Raw genomic sequence first — 27,693 nt, 5'->3', positions numbered from 1 at the left:
CTTCTTTTCCCGGAGAAGAAGCAATGACGGTATCTGGGGAATAAGCCCCCTTTTTACGTCCCCATGCCCTCTGTCTCGAATACATGTTAAGAGCCTGTGTTATTGATTTTGGGGGATCATGGGAAGATCATTTGCCTTTGATTGAGTTTGCATACAACAACAGCTATCACTCCAGCATCCAAGCGGCACCATATGAAGTTTTGTATAGCCGAAAGTGCAGAACGTCGTTGTGTTGGAATGAAATGGGTGAGAGGCAGTTAATGGGTCCATAGATTGTTTCAAGTAACTTTAGAGAAGATTGTACAAATTTGGGAATGAATTAAAACAACTCAGGAACGACAGAAGAGTTATGTCAATAAACGTCGTAAGCCAATTGAGTTTCTAGTGGGAGATTACGTGAGGCTGAAAATCTCTCTGTAGAAAGATGTTGTCAGATTGGTAAGAGAAGTAAGTTTAATCTGAGGTATATTGGGTCGTTCAGAATTTGTAAACAAATGGGATTGGTTGATTATCAATTAGAGCTACCAGAAGAGCTCAGCTCAATTCATAACACTTTCCATTGTGTCTAACTTGCGAAAGTGTTTGGCGGATCCAAGTCTGGTAGCTTCGTTACCAGAAGTGAAATTGGATAGTAAGTTGAACTTTGTGAAAACACTTGAAGCTGTCACTGATAGAAAAATAAAAGTGTCACGGAACAAAGAGATTAATCTGGTAACAGCTCAGTGGCACTTCCATAAAGGTTCAGAGGCAACCTGGGAGTTAGAATCAGAAATGAGAGTCGACTATTTGTGGTTGTTTAATTGAATGAATTTCGGGACAGAATTCTTTTGAGGGGTGGATAGTGTGATAACTGAGTTCTGGTTATACATCTGAGGTATTTATTATTTGATTATGTGCTTACGTGATTATTTGAATATCTGATTAATTGTTATAATTGATCATGTGGCTATATGCATGCATGAGAATGATATGTGAATATATGCATATTTGTATATTCATGCATGGGTTGATATATATATATAAAGATATGTGTGTGTGTGGATATATATATATATATATGTGTGTGTGTGTGTGTGTGTGTGCAGGTGTGTATGGAGTTTATGAGAGGAAGAAAAGAATTTTATATTTCTTCACCTCCTTATATGGCAAGTATAAAAGGTAGGAAAATTTGAAAGGGAAAGTTTTCCTACCATTTTTGGAAAGTTTTACAAAGGAGAGAGTTGTGTGGATTTCTTACCAAAGCTGATTTGTGGGATCAAAGTGAGGCAGTTTCTAAATTGTTGTTTTTCGTCTTCAAATTCATTGCTTGTATAAAGGTGAGTTTTTCTACCAACAATCCTTTGAATTCAGTTTATAATTATTTTTCATGTTTTGATCTACTGGTGTTCAAATGTTATATGTTCTTATGTTAAATTACATGGTCTGATGAGGGACTGTAATCGAACATAGTGTTGTCCAATGAAGGTCCCTTACCGGTCATTCACTGGTGAGGAGTTGGGTATTTTCATGCATCGTCCAGTGAGGACTTTACTGGATGAAGTCTTGTCCGGTGAAGACCTTTATCGGACAAGGGTTATGCGGATTGGGTACTTTGTCGCCCATATGATGAAAGGATTAAATATGTAGAGTTTTAAGTGTTGATCGATGTGATTGTGTCCGGACATAAGTGTTGACAGGATTTGGGTTTATCGTTCAAAGCCTTGTCCGGTAAGGATGCTCATCGAACAAAGCATTGCCCGACTTTGTTATTTATATTATAAGTGTTGACCAGTTAGGTAGTTACCGGATAGAGTGTCGACCCGTGAGTATGTTGTTACTTTCCAAGTGGAGTCCGGATTGTATGTGTTGGCTGATTAGGGGCAGTCTCCGCCCGTGCCTTGTCCGATGAAAACTGTTGTTTTCCAAAATATTGATTAATAGTTTCAAAACTGTTTGGATTTGTGAAGAGTAACTTGTATCCTTCAAATGTTGATTTAAATTGAGGAAAGGTACTATTGTTTCTTTCAAAACTATTGAGATGAGAAATCTGTTTTTGAAAGAAATACTGAGATGAGATTGCAAGGTGGATTTAAGAACTTGAGAGTTCTTGAGATTAAAGTTTCTGATATGAAACTGTTTTAAGGCCATTATTGGCTAAAACTATATATTTATCTGTATATTTGAAGGGGAAACAAGGGTGGCATATCAAGGAGAGGTGTACCATAGTATAAGGATGGTATATCAAGGAGAGGTGTACATTTGGATATGGGTGGCATTTGTGTGTGTGGTTACTATTATATCTTGTTGTCATATCCGTAACATGCAAAAATTCTGACCCAACATTTCTTTGTGACATGAAGACGTGGAAATATTGCTCTTATTGAAATGATAACAATGATGTTATTGAGAAAGGGAAAATGGCTTATAGCCAGAGGCATTAATTGCCCATATTTCAAATGATTTTGAGATATTTGATATCCTATTTTGAATATTCGTAAGAGTAGTGATTTGAAATAAAACTCGGAGGGTCGTTGGTTATTATTTAATTAGTTTTTATTTAAATATCAAACTGTTTTTATCTTATAAATTTCTGATAATAACCAAGAACTTTGGTGATTGGTATTTCCTGGTATGATTTGGAAGTTGAGATCGTAAGCTCTAATCTAATGAGACTTGAGAGCTTTGAGAGTTGTGTTCCATATGTCTATAAGAACCTGAGTGGTTATGCTTCTTATGTGGTAAGAACGTTTTATAACTTGCAGTTGTTGTTACTGAAGTTATTTATTTAAAATGGTTGGGTATTCAAATGTGGATTTTATAACAGGATTTGGTGATCTTCACCCTATAATTGCAAAGAAGAGTTTTATCACTAGACCTCCTGGTCTAATCCTCATTTTGTGTTTTAAAAAATGCATTGCAGGTCTGGTTGGGTCCAGGGATAGGAGAAAAGTGAAAATGTGATTATTTTTCTTACGTGTTTAACTGCTATTTTTAAGATCATCCTGTTACTTGATGGATTTTCGCTTGTGATGTACAAAAAGATTATTTTGAAATTTTTGAGTTGTAAATTATGTATTATAATTTCTTGTACTAGTAGGACCAAAAGTGGTGTATTTGTATTTCTATATATATGAAGTACATATTTATATGCAAATATGAAAAGTGGGGTGTTACACAAGGAGGTGACCAAAATTCAAACAACACAAGGAGGTGACCAATATTCACTATCGGTCCCTAATTTTCTGACAAATGCTAACACTTTACCCCTGAACTTCCATAGCTATTTGATTTTAGAACCCAATCAACTAATACTGAAAACCGATTATTACAATATTCCCTCCTAAACAAATAAGGATATTTTACTCTCATCTCAGATTTGGGTTCCTAGGTGGCTTCTGGCCCCTTATGATAACGCCACTGAACTTTCACTAATCCGATCTCTTTGTTCCTTGGTGATTTTATTTTGAAGTCTGTAATGGCTTCAGGGATTTCTTCAAAACACAACTTTTCATCATTTTTTACTTTTGGTAGTGGCACAGCTACTTTTAGGTTTGCTAGACACTTTCTTAGATTTGATACATGAAAAGTGTTATGAATACCACTCAATTCCCTAGAAATTCTAGTTTGTATACCACTTTTCCAACTCTTTCAATGATAGGGAACGGTCCAACATACCTTGGGCTCAACTTACTCATATTTTCAAAACAAACCACCCCTTTCCAGGGTGTGACTTCCAATATCACTTTATCACCAACTTGAAACTCAATCGGCCTACGATGTTTATCAGCGTAACTTTTCTGCCGATCCTAGGCTACTTTCATTCGTTCACGAATCTGATTTATCTTATCTGCTATCAGTTGAACTATATCAGGTCCAACCAATTGTTTCTCACCCACTTCATTCCAACATAGTGGTATTCGACATTTTCGCCCGTACAATACTTCAAAAGGTGCCGCCTGAATACCTGAGTGATAGTTGTTATTGTAGGCAAACTCAATTAAAGGTAAATGACTATCCCACAATCCTCTAAAGTCAGTAACACATGTCTGAAGCATATCTTCTAGCGTTTGGATTGTTTGCTCACTTTGCCCATCTGTCTATGGATGATAAGCCGTAATCAACTTTATTTGTGAACCTATTTCTCTTTGAAAACTCTTCCAAAACATAGATGTGAATCGGCTGTCTTGATCAGAAATAACTGACAATGGAACACGATGACGTGTTACTACTTCATCAATATATAGCTTCACTAACTGGTCCATAGAATACGATTCTTTCATCGGTAAGAAATGAGTAGACTTAGATAATTGATCCACAACAACCCATATAGCATCAAAACCCTTCGGCGTTCTAGGTAATTTGGTTATGAAATCCATAGTAATCTGATCCTATTTCTAAATCAAAATTTCTAACGATTGCAACTTACTGTAGGGTCGTTGATGCTCTATCTTCACTTGCATGCAGTCATACACTGATCAACATGACTTGCTATATCCTTTTTATGCTCGGCCACCAGTAAAATTGTTTCATATCTCGATACATTTTATTCATACCCGGGTGGATTGAAAAACAAGATTTGTGAGCTTCACTTAAAATTCGTTCTCTGAGATTACCATAGCACGGTACCCAGACTCTGTTCTGAAAACACAAAAATTCTCGACTGTCTTTTATTAACTCAGATATCACCCCACCAAGTCGTTCTTGCTTGATCTTGTCTTCTCTCACAGCTTTGCCTTGGGATCTTTGCAGTTCTTCATGAATGTTTGGCAAGAACTCAACCCTTAATGCTATAGCTTTAATTGTACCGCTCTTTTCTGTACGGCTTAACACGTCAGCTACCACATTAATCTTGCCTGGATGATACAAGATATCACAGTTATAATCATTAACCAACTCCAATCATCGTCTTTGACGCATATTCAACTCTTTCTGATGAAAAAAATGTTGCGACTTTTATGATTAAAATAATTTGGCATTTAGTCTCATAAGTAATGCCTCCAGATTTTCAAAGCGAAAACTACAGCTGCCAACTCCATATTATGGGTAAGATATTGCTTTTCATGATCCTTTAACTGCCTTGAGGCGTAAGCAATAACCTTTCCACGTTACATTAATACACAACCTAATCCCAGTTTCAAGATATCACTATAGACCACAAAAATTTTCGTACCATCAAGTAAGGATAGAATTGGCTCGCTACATAGTTTATCTTTTAACATCTTAAAAGCCTCAGCTTGTATTTCCTTTCACTCAAACTTCACATTCTTTTTCGTCAGTCTTCTTAATGGGGTTGCAATACGAGAAAAGTCTTGTATAAACTTTTGAGAATAACCTGCCAATTATCCGAGAAAACTTCTGATTTCTATTGGTGTTTTTGGTGCTTCCCACTTCTCGATAGCTTCAATTTTGAGGAAATTCACTTTAATACCCCCCCCCCAGAAATGATATGGCCCAGAAATTGAACTTTTCGTTACCAGAACTCGCTTTTGGACATTTTGGCATATAATTTTTTCTTGTTGTAACAGTTCTAGAATCAGTCGTAGATGATTAGCGTGCTCTTCCTCAGATAGAGAGTAAATCAGTATATCATCAATAAAATAATAACAAATTTATCGAGATACGGACGACATACCCTATTCATCATGTCCACAAATGTTGTTGGTGTGTTTGTAAGTCCAAACAGCATTAGCAGAAACTCGAAGTGGCCGTAGCGTGTACGAAATGTTGTCTTTGACACATCTTCTTCTCGTATCTTTATTTGATGATAATTGGATCGTAAATCAATCTTTGAAAAGTAACGGGCCTCAATCAATTGATCAAATAAATCATCAATTCTTGGGAGTGGATACTTTTTCTTGATTGTCAACTTATTTAACTCACGGAAATCAATTCACATTCTCATCGATCCGTCTTTTTTTCACAAACAATATCGGTCCACCCCAAGGAGATGTACTCGGTCGGATAAAACCTTTATCTAGCAATTCTATCAGCTGTGACATTAACTTCTTCAATTCCGATGGAGCTAATCTATATAGTGCACGAGCAACTGGCACAGCTCCAGGTAACAACTCGATCTGAAATTTTATCGATCGATCAGAAGGTAAACTTGATAGGTCTTCTAGAAACACTTCTAGAAATTCACTTACAACAAGAATATATTTCATTTGAGCTTTTGAGCTTTTAGGACAAATATAAGGCTGGAATAACGATCTCGTCTATCACCATAGATAATAACCGGTCCCCTCCCCCGGTAAATCTATATAATCATTTTCTTTTACTGATTATATTGGCTTGGTTTTTAGCCAACCAGTCCATACCCACAATTATATCAAATTCTCTTAACGGCATAAGAAATAATTGGGTAGGTACCTCACACCCTTCTACTGATATAAAACAATCAACAAAAACTTACTTAACCGACATTTTGCTGTCATTTGTTGTTTCTACTATCAAAACTTCATCTAATACTTCAGATCTTAAACAGGCACATCCAACAAATGATGATGACACAAAAGAACGATTTGCACCGGAATCAAATAAGACTTTGGCATATACTGAATTAACAAATAATGTACCTGTCACCACTTCGAGGTTCTCTTCAGCCTTGCCTCTCGTCATCTGATCGTACCCTAGCCACTATCTTTCCATGTCTTACTTTTCCCCCATTGGTAGGAATATTGCGATTAGACATTGTTCCCCTATTGGGTGGATAATTCCCAGCATAACCAAATCCTCGGCCCCCAAAATAAACAAATCCTCGTGCCCCAGCAGAACCACATCCCCATTCTTTAGCTTGGGGATAGTCAACATTAATATGTTGGGAGGAATTACACGTAAAACATCTCGTACCATTCGTCAATCTTTGGTTATATGACCTGATTCTTGACATTTATAACATGTTCGTGGGTCATTATTGCCTTCTTCTTGATGTACTTTATGACATCATGCACATGTTCTTTCAGTAAACCTTCATGTTGGACGATTCTGATTTCCATCAAATCTAGGTCTATGGAATTCAGTTGCTATTGCTTCCCCTTTCCTTTTCTCTCCAACCTTTTCTTGTGGTTGACGATAGATATCTTGTTCCAGGATTTCTGCAGCATCAACTGAAGTTTGAAATGTAACCGGGTTCCTAGAAATTACATACTTTCTGATATTAGACTCCAAACTCCAAATATATTTCCTCACTTTGCTGTTTTGAGTAGCAACAAGGGCCTCGGCAAATCGAGACTGTTTCATGAATACCTCAGTGTACTGGCGCACCGTCATGTTGCCCTGTTCTAATCGAAGAAAGTCGTCTTCTAGCTTTCGCACTGCAACTTCAGAACAATACTGAACTTTAAATTTTGCTACAAATTTTCCCCCCGACATTGTCTTCAAAATGTTCAGATCTGAACTGATCATGATTTCCCACCAATATAGTGCACTGGACCGCAATCTTGACATAACAAACATTACTTTATCCTCTTTCGCACTTTACTAGTCTTTACACTTAATACGATTTCTTTAAGCCAACACATGGCTTTTGACATGATCATGTTCTTTAGAAAACTTAGGAGGCTTGCATGCAAGAAACATTTTAATATCGCCTCCCTTCGGCAATGAAGATGAAGTAGGTGGTGTAGTTGTAGTTCTCACTGGTGTACTTGCCCTGGCTTTTTCATGAATATTTGGGTTCATCATCCTTCTAGGTTATACTGAGTGGAACGCCCTAACAAATTTACTACATTATCCTAAAATTTTCCCAGCTCGACAGTTAATATTTTCTGAGTAATAAACCCATGATTATAAGTACGACCTCTACTCCTAGTTCTGCCCCTTCCACACCCTGACATTGAACTTTCTTATATTGACATATCTCTTTTTGTAGGAATTTCTTGTTGAACACCTCTTCCTCTTTCTCGGCCCTGACCTCGACTCTTTGTTTCTACAGTTGTAGCAATTTCTGGATTTATTTTAGTGTTCAAATTTCCTCTTCCCCGGCCTCTTCCGAGGCCTGTAGAAGTTCTCTCAACAGTATTCCCTAATCCAGGATTCCCTTCTTCATAATTCATAGGTACATTCCTCCCTGAACGAATAGGATTATCTGCCATCTTACTTATCACTTTAACTGCCAATCAACATATGTACAATTAATCACATATTTTAGTATAATGGTATGTTCATGTTCCAACAGACACCTTAAACACAAGATTACATTAGTCGCATGTAATCTAGATCTATCATATTTTCCTTCACTTTATGCCCAATTATAACACATTCCCAGGTTCAAAATCACAATGGAACCTATTATCACATATTTAACGCCTCCAGTTTAAGTCTAAGTATCAGGATAATACCTAGATCTCTTAAACTAAGGTTCTGATACCAAATGTAACAACCCACCATGTACTAACAAGTACTAATTAACAAAATTTATGCTATAACATACATCAGGTTCCAATATTTACAAACATTTCAAGTCTATTTAATATAATAACCCAATAGCATGGATTAACAAAAGAATTCGTCATAACAAAACTTTCTTCCATAATCCCATTACATCTTCCCTTTGCCTTTATACTTTGTTGATTGATGACCTGCAAAATAAATTATTACAACAAATGAGGGTTAGACCGAAAGGTCTATTGAGTGAATTTCCCTCCTGTAAATGAAACCTGTTGTAACACTTTAATACAATTCATATCTGATTTTTAATGATAAATTATCCAACATCTATTGTGATTACACCTTCATTTCATCTATCGCGGTTACACCGCCATTTCATCTATCGCGATTACACCGCCATTTCATCTATCGGTCACAAACATTCTTATCGGACAACACTGTGAGCGATGAGGGTCAATCCGGATAACACTATGAACGATGAGGGTCGATCCAGAAAACACTGTGAGCGATGAGGGTCAATCCGGACAATACTCTGAGCGATGAGGGTCAATCCATAAAATATAATGAGCGATGAGGGTCAATCTAGACAATACTTTGATCGGTGAGGGTCTTTATCGGACAATACTTTGAGCGGTGAGGGTCCTTATCGAACAACACTTTGAGCGGTGAGGGTCCTTATCGGATGAATCTTTAAGCGATGAAGGCTCAATTCAGATGAAGCTTTGAGCGATGAAGGCTCAATTTAGATGAAGCTTTGAGCGATGAAGCTCAAAACAGATTTAGTGAAATAGTATCTAACATTATAACACAAGTAGTATTTGTATGAAAGGTAAAACTCATAAATTATCAAAGCCATATAACACTCACCTTTTTCTGAGACTTTACTGAATGCTCTACTTCTTTTCTTTGCTAATCAAGTTTTCTAATTTTCTTCCTCCAAAATCAGAAACTTCCCACAATTGCCTCCTACTTACTATATATAGTAACATTTTCAAGCATCAAAAGAAGGGGGTTTTGAGGCATGCATTCCCATGCACGCCCTCCCCACAAGCATAACCATCATTTTTAAACCCTTATTGGACCAAAATTTAAACAACACAAGGAGGTGACCAATATTCACTGTTGGTCCCTCATTTTCTGACAAATGCTAACACTTTACCCTTGAACTTCCATAACTATTTGATTTCGAAACATAATCAACTAATACTGAAAACCGATTATTACAAGATTTTCTTTTGGTAAGCGTATTCCGATTGAAACACGTTTGATACGGTTCTACTTCTGATTGGACGGGATTGAATGCAGGAAAAGGATTTCAATGATCGCACAAATTACATTTTGTTCCCATTTTTCCCTTTCTTGTTGAAAATAATAATAATTTCTTTTCTTTTTATTTTTTTTACTTTACTAAAATAACTTGTTTTAATCGTGACCTTTGATCATGAAAATAGATAGATGTAATTGGTTTGTAAGGTTTGTATAAAAAACATGGTTTGCAAAGTAAACCCCTCTCTCCCTCCTCTCTCTCTCTCTCTCTCTCTCTATATATATATATATATAAGAAAGAGTAAATTATAGATTTGGTCCATATGGTATGCAAGTTTTTACGAAATTGGTCCCTAAACTTCATTTATTACGTAAAAGACCTGGTGGTTTGCACATTTGTATTGGAATTGGTCCCTATGGTTTATATCCATTGTCTTTTTCTGTTAACCCTAGTTAAATGAGGTCATTTATGTCCTCTTATTTCCTCTTTGTCTTTTTCTAATGAACTTTTTAAAAACTTATGTATGTACATAAAATATTATATTTAATATACATTATACATATATATATATATATATACACACACACATAATCACATGCCTCTGATGAAAGATCCAACCTCCATCTTTGTCGTTGGTCTGGTGAACATCATCCCTCTCTATCTGTGCCTTTAGGTCTAATGAACCACCTCCACCCACTCGATATACATAAACAATCGTAGAGGAAACCCCTGACCTCCATCTATGTAGATTTGTGTTCTCGTTAACTTATTCACATCATTTATGTAGATCAGTGTTCTCATCGATTTATACACACAACACACATACACAGTGAAGGTTTCATGGTCGTTCGGTGGTTTTCACAAAGGTTCCATGAAGCCTTGGAGGTTTCATCGTTAGTGTGGTATGGTGTTGGGAACGAAAGTGGGGATGTAGTTATCAGATCTCTCTTCTAGTGAAACACACACATACCAAACATCTACAACACACAATGCATACCCATACAGCTTGCACGTTGAAGCAGTGCGGGGATGAAGTAGGGCTGATGCCGACAGTGTAAAGTGGGAGGACCGTCCAAGAATTGGAGACGAATATGACATTCCTCTTTTGGCTTTCTAAGTTTTTTCATACATTTTACCCTTGATTTAAAAAAAGTTTAATTAAAAATTGTTATAATGCAAAAACTTAAAAAGACTATTTTGCCCTCAAACTTAACGGATCTGTTGGACGGTCATTCGGTATAGGGACCAAATACGTGAAAAAAATTCATACCAATAGGTGTTCTATGTAGTGAATGAAGTCTAAGGACCAATTTCGTAAAAACCGGCATACCATAAGGACCAAATCCGTAATTTACTTTAAAATAAAAACGGGTAAAAAGACAGTGATGCCCTTTATTTAACTGACTTTTTTTTAACAAAGTTAGCCCTAAGAACGAAAAATAAAATAAATTATAAATCGCGATGAGAATAAAACAATTTTTAAAGACCAAGAACGAAAATGACAATAAATAACAAACCACATTAATGACAATCGTAGTTTACTAATTTTTGAAGAACTGGACAAAAACTTTATAAAGAACAAATCGTGAGGGGGAAAATAGTAGTTCACTCTAAGGGGTTGTTCGGTGATGGCTTAATGGGCTGTTAAGCCTGTATGGCTTATTCGGTCGGCCATACATTGTTATTCGCTTTTGGCTTATTCGGTCAGCGGATGGCTTAACCGGTCAGCCGGAAAAGTGGAGTCCCATGGACTCAGCCACTTATTCAACCATTTATTCCAAATATGCCCTTTCCTTCTTTTCCCCCAAAATTGAAGCATGTCTATCTGGATCGATTCATTCCTTATCAAACCTAGATGGAACTTCTTCAACCTTGCCGTCTTCATCTTCATCTTCAACCTCGCCGCCGTTTGGATCGATTCATTCCCTGTAACGAGTCTCAACTTCCTCCGCCTCCAATCACCGCCCCTGCAACCACTCGTGCATCGCTCTCTCTCCCACAAAGCCATTTTCCTCCACTATACAAAATCCTCGACATCTCAATGGGAGCCATTGATGCTAAAATCACAACTGCATACATATGGCTCACCTGAGTTTCACTTTCATGCCCTTTCCGGTACTCGTCACCGGTTCCTCCATCGTGTCGGTTCTGTCTCCACCACCTTCGAAGAAACCAATCGTTTCCGCTCACGATCGAGATTCGAGGAAAAACCTAAATCAACAGTTGAAGAATGTTTGATTTTGGTGATGCTGATCGGCATTTTTAGAGTTTTTATGAAGGTTTTTGTAAAAAAAAACGTTTCTAGAAGGTTTTTTTTTTGTCAAATATTTACTCTTTTGATTCACATGTATTTAAGGTTTCACTTATTTGAGTTCTTTTGAATTGAGGTTTCATTTGATTCAACATTTTGGTTTCATTTGATCTGTGTTGTTTTTGTTATGGGTACTTAATGTAATAATTGATCCACAAAAGCTTACAATTAAAAAGTCATTTGTTCAACATTTTTATCAAACTGTTGTTTTATTCATACAAAAATAAAGATTAAGGGTAAAATGGTCATTTCTGATATTCAGACTGTTTATTCAGCACAACCAGCGAACAACAACTTATTCGTTAATATACAAACAATTATGGGGTGTTTGGGATTTGCTTATTTGAAACAACTTATACTTTTCTATAAAAGTACTTATCAACTTATTACAAATCGAAAGGATTTAACTTCTTTAAAAACTTTTTATTACCAGTTTAACACTAATATAAATTGTTTATCCAAACACTAAAAAAATGTTTATTATAAGTAATAACTTGTTAACACCCCCTGTATCCATAAAGATCAACCACCCCTAAATTACATATCATACAAGAGAATAAAGAATATGCCTTCATTTGATGGTGCACCCTTGCAAACTAACAGAGGCGCCATCGTTAACACCAAAGCAGGCTCTGTGTCCCTTTCGGATCGTTCCCTTTCCCCCATTGTCTGCGTATGGCCATGGATGTACAATAACTAAGAACAGAGAATATGCTTTCTCTCCATGTATCCAACTGACTAATATCTTCTCTAATCATGCGATCTTATTCTTGTTGTTCATCCATTAATTTCCCGCGATCAGGGCTTCTAAACCCCCTAATTCGATCTCCACAACCAGGCATTCACTGCGTTCCATTTAATTCTCATTTTCCTTACCGTTTGTACTTCAAGGTAAAGTATCACACTCTTGTTTACTGCAATCAGAACTTCTCTTACTTAAATATGTTTATATATCTAACTTTTGATATTTTCTGTTGATTTTCTACAGCTATCGGGATCGAGAATCCAGAAATATGGGCATTCTTCTACAAGGCACAGACTTGTAGTTGCAGTCATGGATTGGGTATCTTCTCCTTGTTTCTAGTTTAACCATAAATCCAAAATTATACGTTGACTGATTATTTGTACATATAATACCCACTTCTAAGCCATTATATGATGGGTTTTGTAGCTACACCACATACCCAAGTATCACCTCCTTGGACTTTAAGAGAATTCATCCAAAAGCCTTTGACGAATAAACTTTTTTTATGATGAAGACACTAATTTAGTCGATTTATTTCTTCAAATTTTGTTTTGTTGATGTGCCAAATTGAGATACCTAGAACATCGCTTGGCTATCATAGAGATCAGAAGTAAACTACCTGAAAGTGCTTGTTGAGCAGGCGAAATCATGCTTTGTGACATTTATATGGTTGAGATCTTGTTAGTAGTCTAGTGTAGCTGTTGAGATCCTTAACAAGCATCCTATCCTGGCTCAAAAAGTTTGAGACCGAGTTTCTGGTTTGCACCTAAGTAGGCTACACAGATGCAAATTGTAGGAATACTTCATCTATTAAAGCAAGATCCCTTAACGTTGTTGTTTGTAGTACCTTTGTCTCAATAGAGTATTCCTAGGTTAGCGCCCTAAGTTTCCAAATGAAGCTCTTAGGATTAGCAATACCCTAAGACTCATCATGTAGCAAAACCAGTGTCATGTACATATATGAATAGAATGAATGTTTTTCCATGTTTGTTTAGAGGATTTCTATTTGTACTCACACCTCAAAAAGAAAAAATCTTGAACAAGGCTTGAGGGGACTATATAGGTTATACAAATGGACTCCAGCTCTTAAACTAAGAAATCTAGTAGCTGATCAATTAATACCCATTTCAAGACCTTAAACCATAAACCCTAGTAGACCATACACATGAGATAAACAAGTATGGACTGAGGTAGGCATAGGGGAAATGTCTCATGATCATTACCATAGTCATCACTCATCAGAGTAACCCTTTACCACCTGATAATCTTTCAGGCATGAAGAAAGACATCAATGGGAAATGCATTTGTAAGTTTGTAATGATCAAAATCAATCAACAAAGAACTTCCTAGTAGGGAAGAGGTCCAAAAAGCAAGTACCATCTCATCCAACATACCATCAGAACAATTAAAATCAATCAACAAATAACTTCCTAGTGGGGAAGAAGTCTCAAAACCCAAGTACCATCGTCTTTAATGTACCATTGCACTATACCATGATGATGGAGAGCCATGACATTCTTGGGATTAAAAGGTGATATGCAGAAGTGGTGTACAAGGATTAATGCTTAGCAATATGGGCTTGGTAAATTTGTATCAACATGAGCTGAGGTGCAAGCATGTTTCTCTTTTTTGCATAGCTATTGAACCTGCAATGAATGGTGCACAAGGAGTTTGAGGTTGAGATACATCTTGCTGATTGGTTGAGATCAAGAGATGTTGGTGTGTTGAGTTGTTGGCCAGTACGCAAAACACGAGGGTCAGTGACAAGAAGAAACTGCACTTAGCAGTCGGAAGCTGATGATGCGCAGAATATATGTGAATAATGGATAGGAGGGAGGCTGTCGATGAAGGATGCATTGACCTCTCTTTTTGAAACAATTAGAGTTGTAATCATTTATTGTATTACGTGAAGGAAACCTCAATATATATAGTACAAAGAAAGGAGTTTACTTCTGTTCTAATATATAAAACCCCATGTGGCATGAGAATGGTCATCAACAAATATGATGAAATACATAAAAGAAGATTGGCTCACGGAGGAAACTTTTTTCCCCTAAGCATATGACTATACGAGTGAATGAACTGAAAAGAGTACCAGCATGTACAGCGAATAGACCTAGTGGGTTAGGAAATACAGGCATGCTCTCTTGGCTGAGATGTAGATTAAAGGGGAAAACTCGGGTTTCAGTTTCTTCATATCAACAAGAGAGGGATGTCTTAATTGCAATGAGAAGCCATGATACTTGTGTCTATGATATATACTAGGGGTGTTCAAAAAAATCATTGGACCGCTCAAACCGGCCGAACCAAGTCAAACCGGACCGTTTTTGGCGGTTTGAGCGGTCTGGCGGTTTGGTTTGCTTTGAAAAATAGTAAAATCGGGCGGTTCAGTCCGGTCTGCGGTTTGGAACATTTTTTGCGCGGTTTGGACCAAACCGACCGCCATATATATATATATATATATATATATATATAATTATTTATTTTAATATTATCAAATCCAACTTTTTTAATTTATGGACTATAGTTCAAATATATCCCTAAGCCCAACATAAAGTCTAACATCTAACATAATCAAAATGGATATTTAATTTAAAATTCTAAATTATATATGTTTTTAAGTTTAACATTTAAAGTCCATCAAAGGCCCAAACCGCCTAAACCGGTCAGACCAGACCGCCTTTTCGTGGTCTGGTTTGACTGGTCTGGACACTTGATGTCAAACCGCTCGGTTTGAAAATTTTATAAACTGCCATTACGGTTTGGTTTGTGGTCTGAGAGGTTAAACCGGCCAAACCGGACCGCAAACACCCCTAATATATACCTCTTATTTTGTAAAGTCATTAAGATTAATGAACTCCTTAAATTTGTAAAGGGGAATAGCAGTAGAAAGCAATCAGAAACTTTTGTATTTTGGTTAAAGACATAAAACTTTTAAGAAAGGTGTGGATGTATAGAAACAAATGATAATATAATGTGCCATCAATAGGGCATGAGAACCTTTGGCTCATCAATTGGTGAATGAAGAGAGACTAATTGTTGATACATTGATCTATTCCTAGTCATATAATCGGGTGCGCCAGAGTTGATAATCCATGACAATGTGCATGCAAATAGGTAGGCAAAAGTTACAACTCATATAACATGGTATGCAACTAAGTACTGCTATGTTGGACAAACAACCAAGGTGCTCATGGTCCTGATATGGAGGTCAAGAATTCCAAACGCAATAAAAGCATCCTCAAAATTTCGAGGATCTCAGAATTCATGCGAATGAACAATTCAAAGAGGGTCATAGTGCATTCAAGTCAACCTTCCAGGGTTCTATTTTTTGTAAATACCAGTGGACCTGACATCATATTCCATTCTTCCATCACTTTATAATGTGGAAATGAAAATTTCTAACATGTGGTTGTTCTAGTCTCTGTAGTAAGGCCAACATGAATATACAAATGCCTATAGACTAAAGCATAGTCTTGGAACTAGATGGGACCAAAACTACTACTTTAGAAGAATGTACAATTTGCATATACTGGGGGTCTGAAGTTCTGAAGAGGGTCACAAATTAAAATGCAATCCTTGCCTCTTTTTTTCTCTGTCGCTTACTCTTGCTCTTCGATGGTGAATATATCTGTAGGGAACACGTTTATGGTTGAAGTACAATTATACTCATCTTGCTTGGAAATAGTCATGATATATATAATTCATCTATGCAAATGCATATCAAATTGAATTAATTTATCCAATTGTCTCTGTTTTTGTAGGATTCTAGTTTTTCACTAGATGATAGAGTTGACAGTGATGGGTCTGTCGGGTACAGCTTTTCATCAAGTGAAGGTGAAGAAAGTGATGGAGATATCATATTGAATCCAATCACTGATGTTGATATTCCAACATCAAGGGATCAGTTTCATCAATCTGATGATGCTTTAACAGTAACTGCTCAGAAGCTGACAATGATGGGTAGATCTCAAAGGAGAAGCAGGTAAGATACTTAATAGTGGTTTTGCTACCAAATGGTTGTATCCTTGATGATGTGCTATGTATCCTTTGAGCCATAAAAAATATTTAGCCAACATGCTGGCTCAGTTTGGATTCTCAGTCCACTGGATCTTCAGGGTGATGTGTTGTCCATATAAACAAATTTTGAAGTTCAAAAGATGGAAGCCATCACGTGGGCGTATCTTGAAAGGAGGGTGGAATGAGCTTAATAAAAGAATGGTTAAGATGCTTTTGCACTCTGTTCACATAAATGTAGATCACTGAGTGTGCAAGGAGTACTATAAATGGTTAAGATGCTTTTGCCCCCACTGTACTGGTCCCACGGTCATTATGGGGGAGGTAAAATCAGCGTATGCATCCCATTGATAAAGGAGCAGTGCCCAGGATCGAACCCAGGACTTCATTCATATGGATTACACCCACACCTCTACCGGTGGGACAGATCAGCAGGGACTAAATAGTAAATACTAGCAATATCAGTTACTTTAAGTAAGGAAGATACCAAAAATAAATAAGATTCATTTAATGTGAAATGTACTCTCTTTGTGACTCATCTTGAGTTCTGATTTGAACAAAGACTATGGAAAGAATTACCATGTGGTTGGAGAAAATGATCAATTGTTTTTGTAGGTTGTTTTACTTTAGCTGTTGTTTCACTCTTCAGTCACTTGTTCGGGTTAAGGAGAACCATTTGAGTAGAACTATCCAATTATTTTTCCAGTGAATTATCTAAATTAGTGCCTGTAGTTGTAGGAGTATAAATTTAAGAATTTCATTCTTTATTCTCTTTGGCCCTTTCCTTTGCCCTCCCACGGCAGGTAATATGCACCAGTGGGAAATTTAATGGTAAATGTTTTTTTTAAAATGCCTAAAGAATATGTTTTGGCCCTTTTGTTCTTATGACAGGCATCCATTTTAGTATATATATATATATATATATATATATTCTAGCAAAAGCACCTTTCCACATTTTTGTTGTTGCTTTATAAATATAAGGGTTTCTAAGAATAAAAATATTCTCATTTTGTAATAAGTAGCTATGCTGTAGCCTGTAAGGATATCCTTTCATGCTTACATCTTTTAAGATTCAACATTTGGTTACAAATACACCATGGCCCATGCATATAGTGTTGCTGCTAATTTTTAGGAGATGGTCCACTCTTTCCCTTTTTACCTTGATAGAATGTTTGTAGCTCTTAAAGTGTCCATTATGTTCCTTTTCCCATCCAAATGACTTTTTGCTGTTGGCTGATTGATGTAAACAACTATTTCTGAAGGCATTTACTATCTTTTGCTCACATTAAAAGATAGAAGCTGGAACTTATGACCTGGATTACTTTAATCTCAATGAATCTTTATACCTTCATAACACTGTACATTGGCAAGAACAAATAGATTATTTTCTAACCCAGTATTGGCGGCTTTTGGAAGCAAAAAGTATTTGTGGCTCATATTATTCCACATCTTAAGATGTAGTTACAGGTTATCTTTTCATTATAGAAACAAAACCATCACATTTGATGAAAGATCTTTTGTTTGGGAATGCTTGTATCTGAAGTTGGGATGTGTAAACAGAGAAAGATCTTTTGATTTATATCTGTCCCTTTAGCTGCTATCAGAGAGTGGATGAAGTCTAAGGGGCAAGGGGCTGTTTGGCTCAGGCAGGCGAATGAAAATGACAGGGATTGAAAATGGGAACGAATTTTCATTCCCCCAGCTTAGCCTGGAATGAAAATTTGGGCTTATGGGGGAATGGACCCATTATATAATATAAAACCAAACAGTTTCTTTATTTTCAATCCCATTAATTGCTGCTTAATACCTCTAACTAAACAGCCCCTAAGAGATTGAACGATCCGTATCGTCGATAAAGTGGTTCTTGACAATGCAGGTTAGGTAATGCTAGAATGAAATATAGGAAACATAGGGTGTGAAACTATATGAGGTTATTTTGGACAAAAATCATTCCTCACGATTGGTGCTGTCGTTGATAGTATGATTAGGAGTGTTAGGTTGTGAATTTCCCGTTTTCTTTTTAGTTTATGATTTTTTTTTTCTCAGTATCTTATAAACCCAATTTTTTTTTTCATATCAACCCCTGTAGATGAATAATTGTTTTTTAATTTTCAACTGTTCGACCTCTAATTGACTAGTTTCCCAAATAAGATATGACATTTTCCTTTTGACACTTATGTTATGAAGTGCCATTTTAGCAGTAGGTTTTAACTGCCTTCTAAAATCTATTTTGAAGAAATGTACCATTATCTTTCACAATGTTTCAGAGGGATGAACTCTACTACTGTTGAGGGCAAGTTGCTTCCTAACCAGTATAAGTTCTAGAGCACTTTGTGGATACATGACAAACTTAGTATTCTCTTCTATTTTAATTTTGAATACATGGTTTTGTTTAAAATTAGTTTGAAAAGAGTTTTAACTCACCAATATTCCATAGATGTACAGAAGTTAATGGTGACACCTGAAATCTGGATTGCAAGTGACCAAAATGTAAAGTAAGTCATTATTGTGAATGTTCCGAGATTGAATTTGTGCGACAAGGTCTATAATTAATGTTCTTAGTTTAGAATTATTTTGATAGGTCAACAAGCCTCTCAGCTTGTAACTTGACTTAAATTTGCATTGCAGGATTAAATATGGAATTTTCATCAACATAGGCCTTGTTACTTTTTTGACAGTACTTCTACTACTTTTGGATTCGCATGCATGGCGCATAGTGAGACTTCCTTTACCACCATTTCACTTGATATGCCCTTTTACAGCCTCCGCAGTTTTGGTGTCTTGTGCCGGCTATATTTGTGTTCCTTTATTTCGTATTTCAAGGATGCAACAGATTATCAGCAAATGGCCTGCTAGGCACTCCTCCAAGAAGGGAACAGCCACAATGGGTGGATTGTTTCTTATACCTATTGGTGTAGTTGTTGCTGAAGTATTAGTTGGTTTTTCTTCTATAGAAGTTTCAGGAGCCTGTGCAGCAACTATAGCATTTGCCACAATTGGACTAATGGATGACTTTTTAAGACTGGTGAAAAGGAGGAAGAATGGCTTATATCCGTGGATAAGAATTCTGTTGGAGGTAAAAGCTTTTATTAATGCTAATCATTAGATGATTTATCTTCTCCCCACAATGGAAATCTATGAATGAGCTCTTACTTGATCCTTGTTGCACAGGTAGCTGTTGGAACATGGTTCTATTTTTGGTTATGTACCAGGAATATATCATCACCGTACAGCATGTATACTTTCTTGTATCTATTTTGATCAACACTTTTGATGGTAACTCACGCATCTTTCTTTAAGATGCAAATCTTGCAGTGAAAAATCGTATGTTCTAATTTTGCTGTCATTCTGGAACTTGAATACGCTATAAAAAATTTATGTTCTTGTCTTTGCCAACATCTCCCCTGATAAGTATGTTAATGCTTAAAATCATTAGTAGATGCACAGAATGTTTACCCTGAAACATTCTGATATGCCTGAGCGTTCTGATAGAATGTACAAGCTCAGATCTCAAGGGGGTGTGGGGTGATTTGTGGAACTTTGAAGGCTTAGTAGTGTAACACCCTAGTTTCTTTATTTACTAAATCTCATTGTTTAAGCCTTAAATACAAGATTTTGTAAGTAAATTAAGTACTCTTAAAAGAGTTCAACAGCTGTAGCATTTATCAACTATCATATTTATAAGGCAAGTAGCTTACAAAGCTACTTATAAACAAAGACACGAGGCACAAAAATCTTATGACAAAGCAAGCCTACTCTTTATGACAAAGCAAGCTAGTTATGAGTTGTCAAGGCTAGAAGCATGTATTGGCAAAAATCATGAGGATAAGCAAGAGCTAGAAGCATGACAAATAAGAGCTAGAAGCATGAGGTGTCAAGATTCTTTTATATTAAGCATGAGGTGTCAAGATTCTCTTATCCTCAAAAATGAGGGATTAAACTATCATAAGAGTACAATTTTGGGAGCAAGAAGAACAAGTAGCTAATGCAATGAATTTACCTATAAATAGTGGTTGAAGTGTTACCATTCGTTTTATACCAAAAATAAGAAATCTCTCTTTTTATACCTTATCAAGCTTGAAGATAGGAATTAAGGGAAAAGCTAGGCATAATCAAGGTGAGTACGCTTTGAGATTCACTGGGATACATACATGCTATATATATAAATGTTTTATGCATGAAATATCTTCTTGTAAAAGTTATGTTATGGTTATATGGCAAAGTACACCTCTTATGTCATGATGCACATGTGGTATATGAAAGTTTTTATACATGTTAAGTATAACCATTTAAATATCCAACGTATGGGATATAGAAAGAAGGTACGTCTTGCAAACGGATCTTATTGGGCAGCCCTTATGTGGACCCGAGGTTAAAGAACCTGTGAGAAGTTGGTTTACTTAAACCATTAGATCTCAAAGAAATGATTTTATGCATGAAAGTTTCTAAGAATTATGTTAACTATTTGGAAAGAATGTTTTATCATGAAACCATGACTACTCACTAAGCTTAAAGCTTATGTATTCATGTATGTATCTCAGGAATCAAGGAGTAGGAACAAGCTGAAGTGTTGCTATTCTAAGATGTTAGAATATTATAAGTTGTAAATTTATGCATTTCTGCTGCTGTAATAACTCTATTATAATGAAATAAATGTTTAAGATATGAAGTTTCTTTCATTCACTTGTACTAAGGGCAAAGGACGATACCCCCCGGAACAGGATGTTTCAGTAGTTTATTAGTTATCTTTTATTATTATATTAATTAGTTGTCTTTTAGGATATCCTCTAGTATGCTATTTGAATTGTGGTAGGCTTAGCAATCTCGAGTATTTTCAGATCCATGGACCATTTAATAGTTTCTCAGTCCATGCCTGTTTACGTATCTTTCTTTTTGTTCTAGACCATATCATAATAGGTATCCCATTTTTTCAAACAGGTAGCTTCCATTATGACATCTAGTATTCTTGTTCCCATCATGGAAAGAGGACATTTAGTGAGGGATGGCCTATGAGAGGATGATTGGGATGGAAAGAGGACAATTGAGGACACAAGTATCATTAATACATTCTATAGGTTGGAAAGAGAGTAGCTTTCATATGGGCCCGTAAGACAGTGATGATTCCGTTGCAATTTTTAGGTGTAAGGGTGTAAATTATTCAATGAAGGAAATTTATAAGAAGTTCCCGTTTCACCCATGAATCCTGGCAAGAACAACACAACTTTTTGTTTCTATATTTCGCAAAGAGAACAAAACAATGCATGGGAATGATGTGGTTAAATGTCAGGAAAGATGGACAGTCTGAAATCTCAAGTCTTGGTATTGGACAAGCATCTCTTTGGCATGCGCTATACATTGTCCAATTCTAGAAGGAAAATCTTGTAAAGCTGAAAGATGCCATGGGGCATTCCAAGATGCAGACTTTGCAGCATAAAAATGTTTTTAAACAAAAATATGAGTACATTTCATATTTGTCTTTAGGTTTTAAGGAGAGAAGTCATAAACAACTAACTGGAAATTAAATGTTCCACATATCCACGTGATGAGAAACTTGGAGAGATGGCCTGCATTGCTGTAGGTTTCCTATCTGAATTCCAAATATCTTTCTAAGGTTGTAAGTTAAATGCAATTATCTGTTTGAAACTTTTAAGAAGTTGTTTTGTCATGCATGTTTCAGTAATAGTAGAATTGTGATGTGATGTAAATCTATGGTCAAGGAAAATGTTAGGATAATTGAAGATGCATGCGAGGGTGCTCCAATATGTAGGCCATTCAACCTAAGTTACATTTTTATATGATATTAATATTTCATAAGCTGCAGGTACTGTCAGGTTCTAAAGAGAAGTCTAAAGTAGCTAATTTTTTTTGGTTCCGAGGAAAACGTTATATAGCTTCAGTAAAGTAGCAAATGAAGTTACTTTTTCTCATGTAGTCATATTGGTATTTAAGAAACACAAACATCATAAATAAATATAATGTCTTGTGAATTAGATGCCAAATCTTGTGCCATATTTTTTCTCTCTTAACTTCTATATGTATAGATGACAGTAATGCTATAACCATTTGTGGACAACTGTGTCTTCATGCAAGTTAATCTCATATCTGCTTGTTCTCTTTTGTGCAGCAAAATGGTGGTGCCTCTACCTCTACCGCTGGGCCTCGTCTGCATGGGTGGTTCTTATTTATTATTAACTTCATTCTGTTTCGTGTCGATGGCAAATGGGGTGGAGTTGACTGATGGTCTTGATGGATTAGCTGGAGGAACTGCTGCCCTTTCATTTATAGGAATGTCCATTGCAGTTCTTCCAATATGTTCAGGTTAGTATGCTTTGTGCTTGCAAACTAGCTAAAACCATAACAGTTCTATCCCTCTTTTTCACAAACAATTATTATTCTTTAAAGGGCATATAGCAACTCACTTTTCCTCAATTGTCACTTTAGGCAATTTACATTTTTTAAAAGATAAGTAGCAATTACTTCTAGTTTTTTTTATATCAGGAATTTTGATGGAAGTAGGTTGTTATTTTGGTAATATATTGCCTAAACTAGAAGAAAACAGGAGGAGGTTGCTATTTCCTGTTTGTAAGGAAGTAAATTGCCCAAATTGGGAAATGAGAAGAAGTTATTTATTTATGCAATTTCTTCTTAAAATTTCATTGTTATTATTATTATTTTACCGGGTTTGGGCGGGGGTGGTAACAGCAGAACTCACTTGACTATTGATGTGACAGTTGGACGTTGATACCATTTTAACAGTAGATATCAGATCATTCTTGTCTGCCCATAAGTCGTTCCATCCTAAATCCTAATAGAACTTGATTGTAGTGGTGGACTTAGGTAGATGTAACCTAGTTATGGTACCTATGAAGTTGATTGGGCGCACACAAGGTATCATTAATGGTTCACTTAAAAATATAAAAATGTAATTATCTCTAGATCATATAATGATATTAGAACTAAACATTCGGTACCATGTTAACCTCTTTAATTAATACTATTAGGACCATGAGGTTTTATTATATTATACTGATATTTGTTAACCGTTAAATTAATATATTTAGAGTGATTTCACGATTCATTGAAGTTGAATTTTGGTTGCATCAAAAGTTATCGTATCTTGCTAATTTATGTATCATATTCATTGAATTAATATAGAAAATACTTCATTGTAATGCTAGTGGAAATTAATACAGAACAAGTATGATGTATGACTATCAGAATAATCTAATTTTTATGTAGTATGAGAACACAACATCCAAACTTTTGGATGCAGTAAGTAAAGTTGGAGATGAGTGTTGACTTGTTGTAAACCGAATCAAAACAGTAAAATCAATGCTAATTTCTGGTTGTCTTATTGACAATGGAATGCGTACAAAAGGGTTCTGGCTTTCGAGAGGCCAGATTCTCTCCCAAGGACTCACGACGAAAAAGTGTCTTATCAAACAGAATGCCCTCCCCGCTCCTCACCTCTCCTATTTATACCTAACCCCAAGCATTACCTACTTGTACCATTTAGGCATTAGCTACTTGTACATTCCTACCAAAGACTATTATATTTGACTTCCTAGCCCAGCCCACTTTTATTTGACTTATCAGACCTCACTCCCCGGGGTATAATAATACCCAACCTCAAGCATTACCTACTTGTACCATTTAGGCATTAGCTACTTGTACATTCCTACCAAACACTAATGGGGACGCTTTTGCTTATAAATAGATACATACATACATACATATATTGAGAGGGAGGAACAATGGAATACCGGTTGTATCTATACACATACACTCAACAAAGGTGGGAGTATGAGGTAGAGGCTTGTTATCTGGTGTCTAACCGCCAACTGTTATGAAAAAGAATTAACTTGGGATCGAGCTTTTGTTAAAAGTTAAAATAGACTTGGAACATTGGATTGAGCTTTTGTTGAGTTGTTGCTATTGCTATTTAAACCAGATCTTTCCGTCTTTGGAGCATCAATGGCAGGAGCTTGTGTTGGTTTCCTTTTTCATAACCGGCACAAGGCTTCTGTGTTTATGGGTGATACTGGAACTTTGGCATTGGGTGGAGCCCTGGCTGCAATGGCTGCTTGTACAGGAATGTTCTTTCCGTTGCTTATAACATCTGGAGTCATTGTGTTGGAAGTCCTATCTGTTATATTGCAGGTATCAGTTGCTAAATAATTATGATCTTACATCCGTTAAATCGCACATTTTTCATAAACCAGGGGCCTTTACGGAAACAGTCGCTCTACTCTTTAGCGTGGAGGACAGATCCGTTTACAACCCCCCCCCTCCCAAACAAAGACCCCACTTCCGGGTCGGATATACCGGACTCGTTTGGTTTGGTGCAGTTGATGGGCATGTTTTAGATTCTGATCATTTCTGTTGCATTTCATTTTCGACCAAAAGTATGCGACTATTTCGTTACCCATTTTGACCGGTTTAGATTTTGTGTAACGATGAATATATTTCTCACTTAATGTTCAATTCTTCTACTGATGCCACGTAGGCTGAAAACATGTTCATAAGTGAAATAGGAAGAATTGAGCGTTTGTTATTGTAAACTAAGACCAATACAAACTTATAAACATTTTGATACACATTCCCCTGATTAGCATGGTAAGTTGAGTGCAGCAGGAAATAAACTCATTACGTATTTCGCCTGTTGCATTCTAATCTGAGTCTTGCTTGGTAGGTATCGTACTTCAACACGACAAAACATGTGCACGGAATTGGGCGACGTTTGTTCCGGATGGTTCCATTGCATTACCATCTTGAATCATGTGGGGTGAAGGAACCTGTGATTGTTGCAGGTGCATATGTTGTTTCATCTATATTGATGCTATATGCAGCATACGTGGGTCTCATTTCAGTATAATTAATAGCTTAATGTAACTTCATTTATATCTTTATTTGTCACATTTATACACCATCATAAGTTATAGTTATCATGTACACAGTAGTAGCTTGTATCTTGTCCAATTTGTAGTGTAACTTGGTTGATGGGGCCTCAATTAAGTAAAGTTTTAAGGGGTGGAATGGAAATAGAAATCATTAACAATCTCTGGTTTGATGCAATGGAATAAGTCAATATTGTTCCTCTAACAAAGTGGAGGGATGGAACTCATTTCCATTTCCATTTTCATTTTCATTTTCATTTTCATTTGTGGGTCATTGCCTCAGCAGCACTTGAAATACTGGCAAAATTTAGCGTGTTTGGTAAGCAGATCGGGTGAGACAGGACGGAACAAAAGAAAAGTCTCATGTTTGGTATGTCATGGGACAAAAATAGAAGGGACACAAAAACGAGTTTTCATGAGAGAAAACTTGAAAAAGTTTGTTCCATTAAAAAAAGTGGAAGAATATGGGACTAATTTTAACAAGATTACAATATTACCCTTGCTTCAAAATCTGAAGACTAAACCAAAAACCAAAAACGTATCCAACCTAAATTGTCACCTCCATCCTTGTTCCAGAATATCGACCCTAGCATCTCGTTCAGGTTGAAATCGATTTCTTTCTTTGATTTCGTTCATGTAGGTGGTTCAAATTATGCATGGGGATGGACGGGTCCCCATCCCACCGGAGAATCTAATCACATCCCCATCCCATTGGGGAATCGGAGATTTTTTCCTCATTAATATTATATATATTTTAAATCAAATGTGTTAAATACCACACTCGACCGATAATGATCCATGTTTAAAATTCACATATTTATAAAATTTGCTTTTTATAAAGTATCAAATATTTATATATGAATAAAATCACGTTACATAATAATTGTTTGATCAAACGCTTTCGACTTTCAACGTTTTTTTTATCTAAAAAGGAACTCATAAAAATTGTATATAAAGTATATGTCAAAATACTATTTCTAAATCTAAAAGATATCAGATCTAATACTTTATAAATAATATATTTAATATTTGGTGACGGGTAACGGTCCCGTCCCTGATTTTTCACTTTTGGGGATCCCCATCCCTGATCCCCAGTTTTGCGGGGAATTTTTGTCCCCGTCGCGGTAGGTACACCGAGCTATCCAGTGGGGCGTGTCTTATTTCCATGCCTAGTTCAAATCGATTTTCTTTTGACTTCGATTTCGTTCATAGAGGTGGTTCAAATCGATTTATGTTGGTTTACGATTCCACCTATGAGTTTACTTTGAATTATGTTGCCTATGAAGATTTTGATTCCACAAGTTATGTCTCGATTGTGATTTCGATTTCAATTTGAAATTATATGTTGGTTTACAGATTCATGTGAAGATTTTGATTCCACATGTTGTAATTGGTTTACAGACTCGTGAAGATTTCTACTCCAGAAGTTATATATCATATTTCCATTTCTATTTCAATTCGGAATGTCGATTTGAAGTTATATGTTGGTTTACAGATTCATGTGAAGATTTCGTTTCCAGAAGTTATATATCAGATTCTGATTTGGACTTCAATTTAAAGTTGTATGTTGGTTTACAGATTTATGTTAAGATTTCAGTTTCAGGAGTTAATGTCAAATTCTGATTTCAATTTGAAGTTATATGTTGGTTTACACATTCATATGAAGATTTCGATTCCACAAGTTATATGTCTATTTCGATTTCGATTTCTAGTTATATGTTGGGTTACACTTTCATGTGAAAAATTTGATTCCACAAGTTATATGTCAATTTCGATTTCGATTTCGATAAAATTTGAAGTTATATATGTTGCTTTGAAGTTAGGATTGAAAAATTCATGTGAAGATTTCGATTCCACGAGTTATATGGACCAAAGAAGATTCAATGGACTTCAAGTTAGATCAACCGAAATGCAGCTTAATTAGTTGATTTATGTCATTTATAAATAGTATATGATGTAAAAAACATTAAACAACATTTAGAGACAATCTGGTCATTTTAATAGTTTTGTTCAGCTTATCAAACACAAGATAGACAATTAGTTGAGTCATGTTCTAGTGATACCAAACATAAACAGTCCTATCTTGTCT

The 27,693-nt window shown here is 36.0% G+C and overlaps 1 protein-coding gene across 3 annotated transcripts; it reads left to right on the top strand.

Annotated features, from left to right (window-relative positions):
* The first annotated feature begins 12,513 nt into the window (after nucleotides 1–12,513).
* On the top strand, nucleotides 12,514–26,209 carry LOC112519026 (phospho-N-acetylmuramoyl-pentapeptide-transferase homolog). Of its 3 annotated transcripts, XM_025126930.1 has the most exons (9): nucleotides 12,538–12,671; nucleotides 12,748–12,836; nucleotides 12,934–13,008; nucleotides 16,455–16,675; nucleotides 19,336–19,783; nucleotides 19,879–19,943; nucleotides 22,832–23,025; nucleotides 24,659–24,867; nucleotides 25,400–26,207. In XM_025126930.1, the coding sequence occupies exons 3-9, from the start codon at nucleotides 13,000–13,002 to the stop codon at nucleotides 25,580–25,582; spliced, it is 1,329 nt and encodes a 442-aa protein (XP_024982698.1). In that variant the 5' UTR covers nucleotides 12,538–12,671; nucleotides 12,748–12,836; nucleotides 12,934–12,999; the 3' UTR covers nucleotides 25,583–26,207. The 3 variants fall into 3 exon arrangements, with proteins under 3 accessions (XP_024982697.1, XP_024982698.1, XP_024982699.1); XM_025126929.1 differs by having other exon boundaries at nucleotides 12,514–12,836; nucleotides 25,400–26,205; XM_025126931.1 differs by lacking the exons at nucleotides 12,538–12,671; nucleotides 12,748–12,836; nucleotides 12,934–13,008 and adding an exon at nucleotides 19,145–19,202 and having other exon boundaries at nucleotides 16,586–16,675; nucleotides 25,400–26,209.
* The last annotated feature ends 1,484 nt before the right edge of the window (nucleotides 26,210–27,693 follow it).

This window comes from Cynara cardunculus (genome assembly GCF_001531365.2).
Source record: "Cynara cardunculus var. scolymus isolate 2C chromosome LG 10, CcrdV1, whole genome shotgun sequence".
In the NCBI taxonomy this organism is placed as follows: domain Eukaryota; kingdom Viridiplantae; phylum Streptophyta; class Magnoliopsida; order Asterales; family Asteraceae; genus Cynara; species Cynara cardunculus.
The sequence above is the reverse complement of the archived record's forward strand: the minus strand, read 5'-3'. Positions and strand labels throughout refer to the sequence as shown.

Excerpts from the sequence above, each read along its gene's own strand:
- LOC112519026 (XM_025126929.1), top strand. The coding sequence starts at position 12,702 with ATGCGATCTTATTCTTGTTGTTCATCCATTAATTTCCCGCGATCAGGG. Across the intron at positions 13,009-16,454 it reads TAGTTGCAGTCATGGATTGG|GATTCTAGTTTTTCACTAGA; the intron begins GTATCTTCTCCT and ends CTGTTTTTGTAG. Across the intron at positions 24,868-25,399 it reads TCCTATCTGTTATATTGCAG|GTATCGTACTTCAACACGAC; the intron begins GTATCAGTTGCT and ends CTTGCTTGGTAG.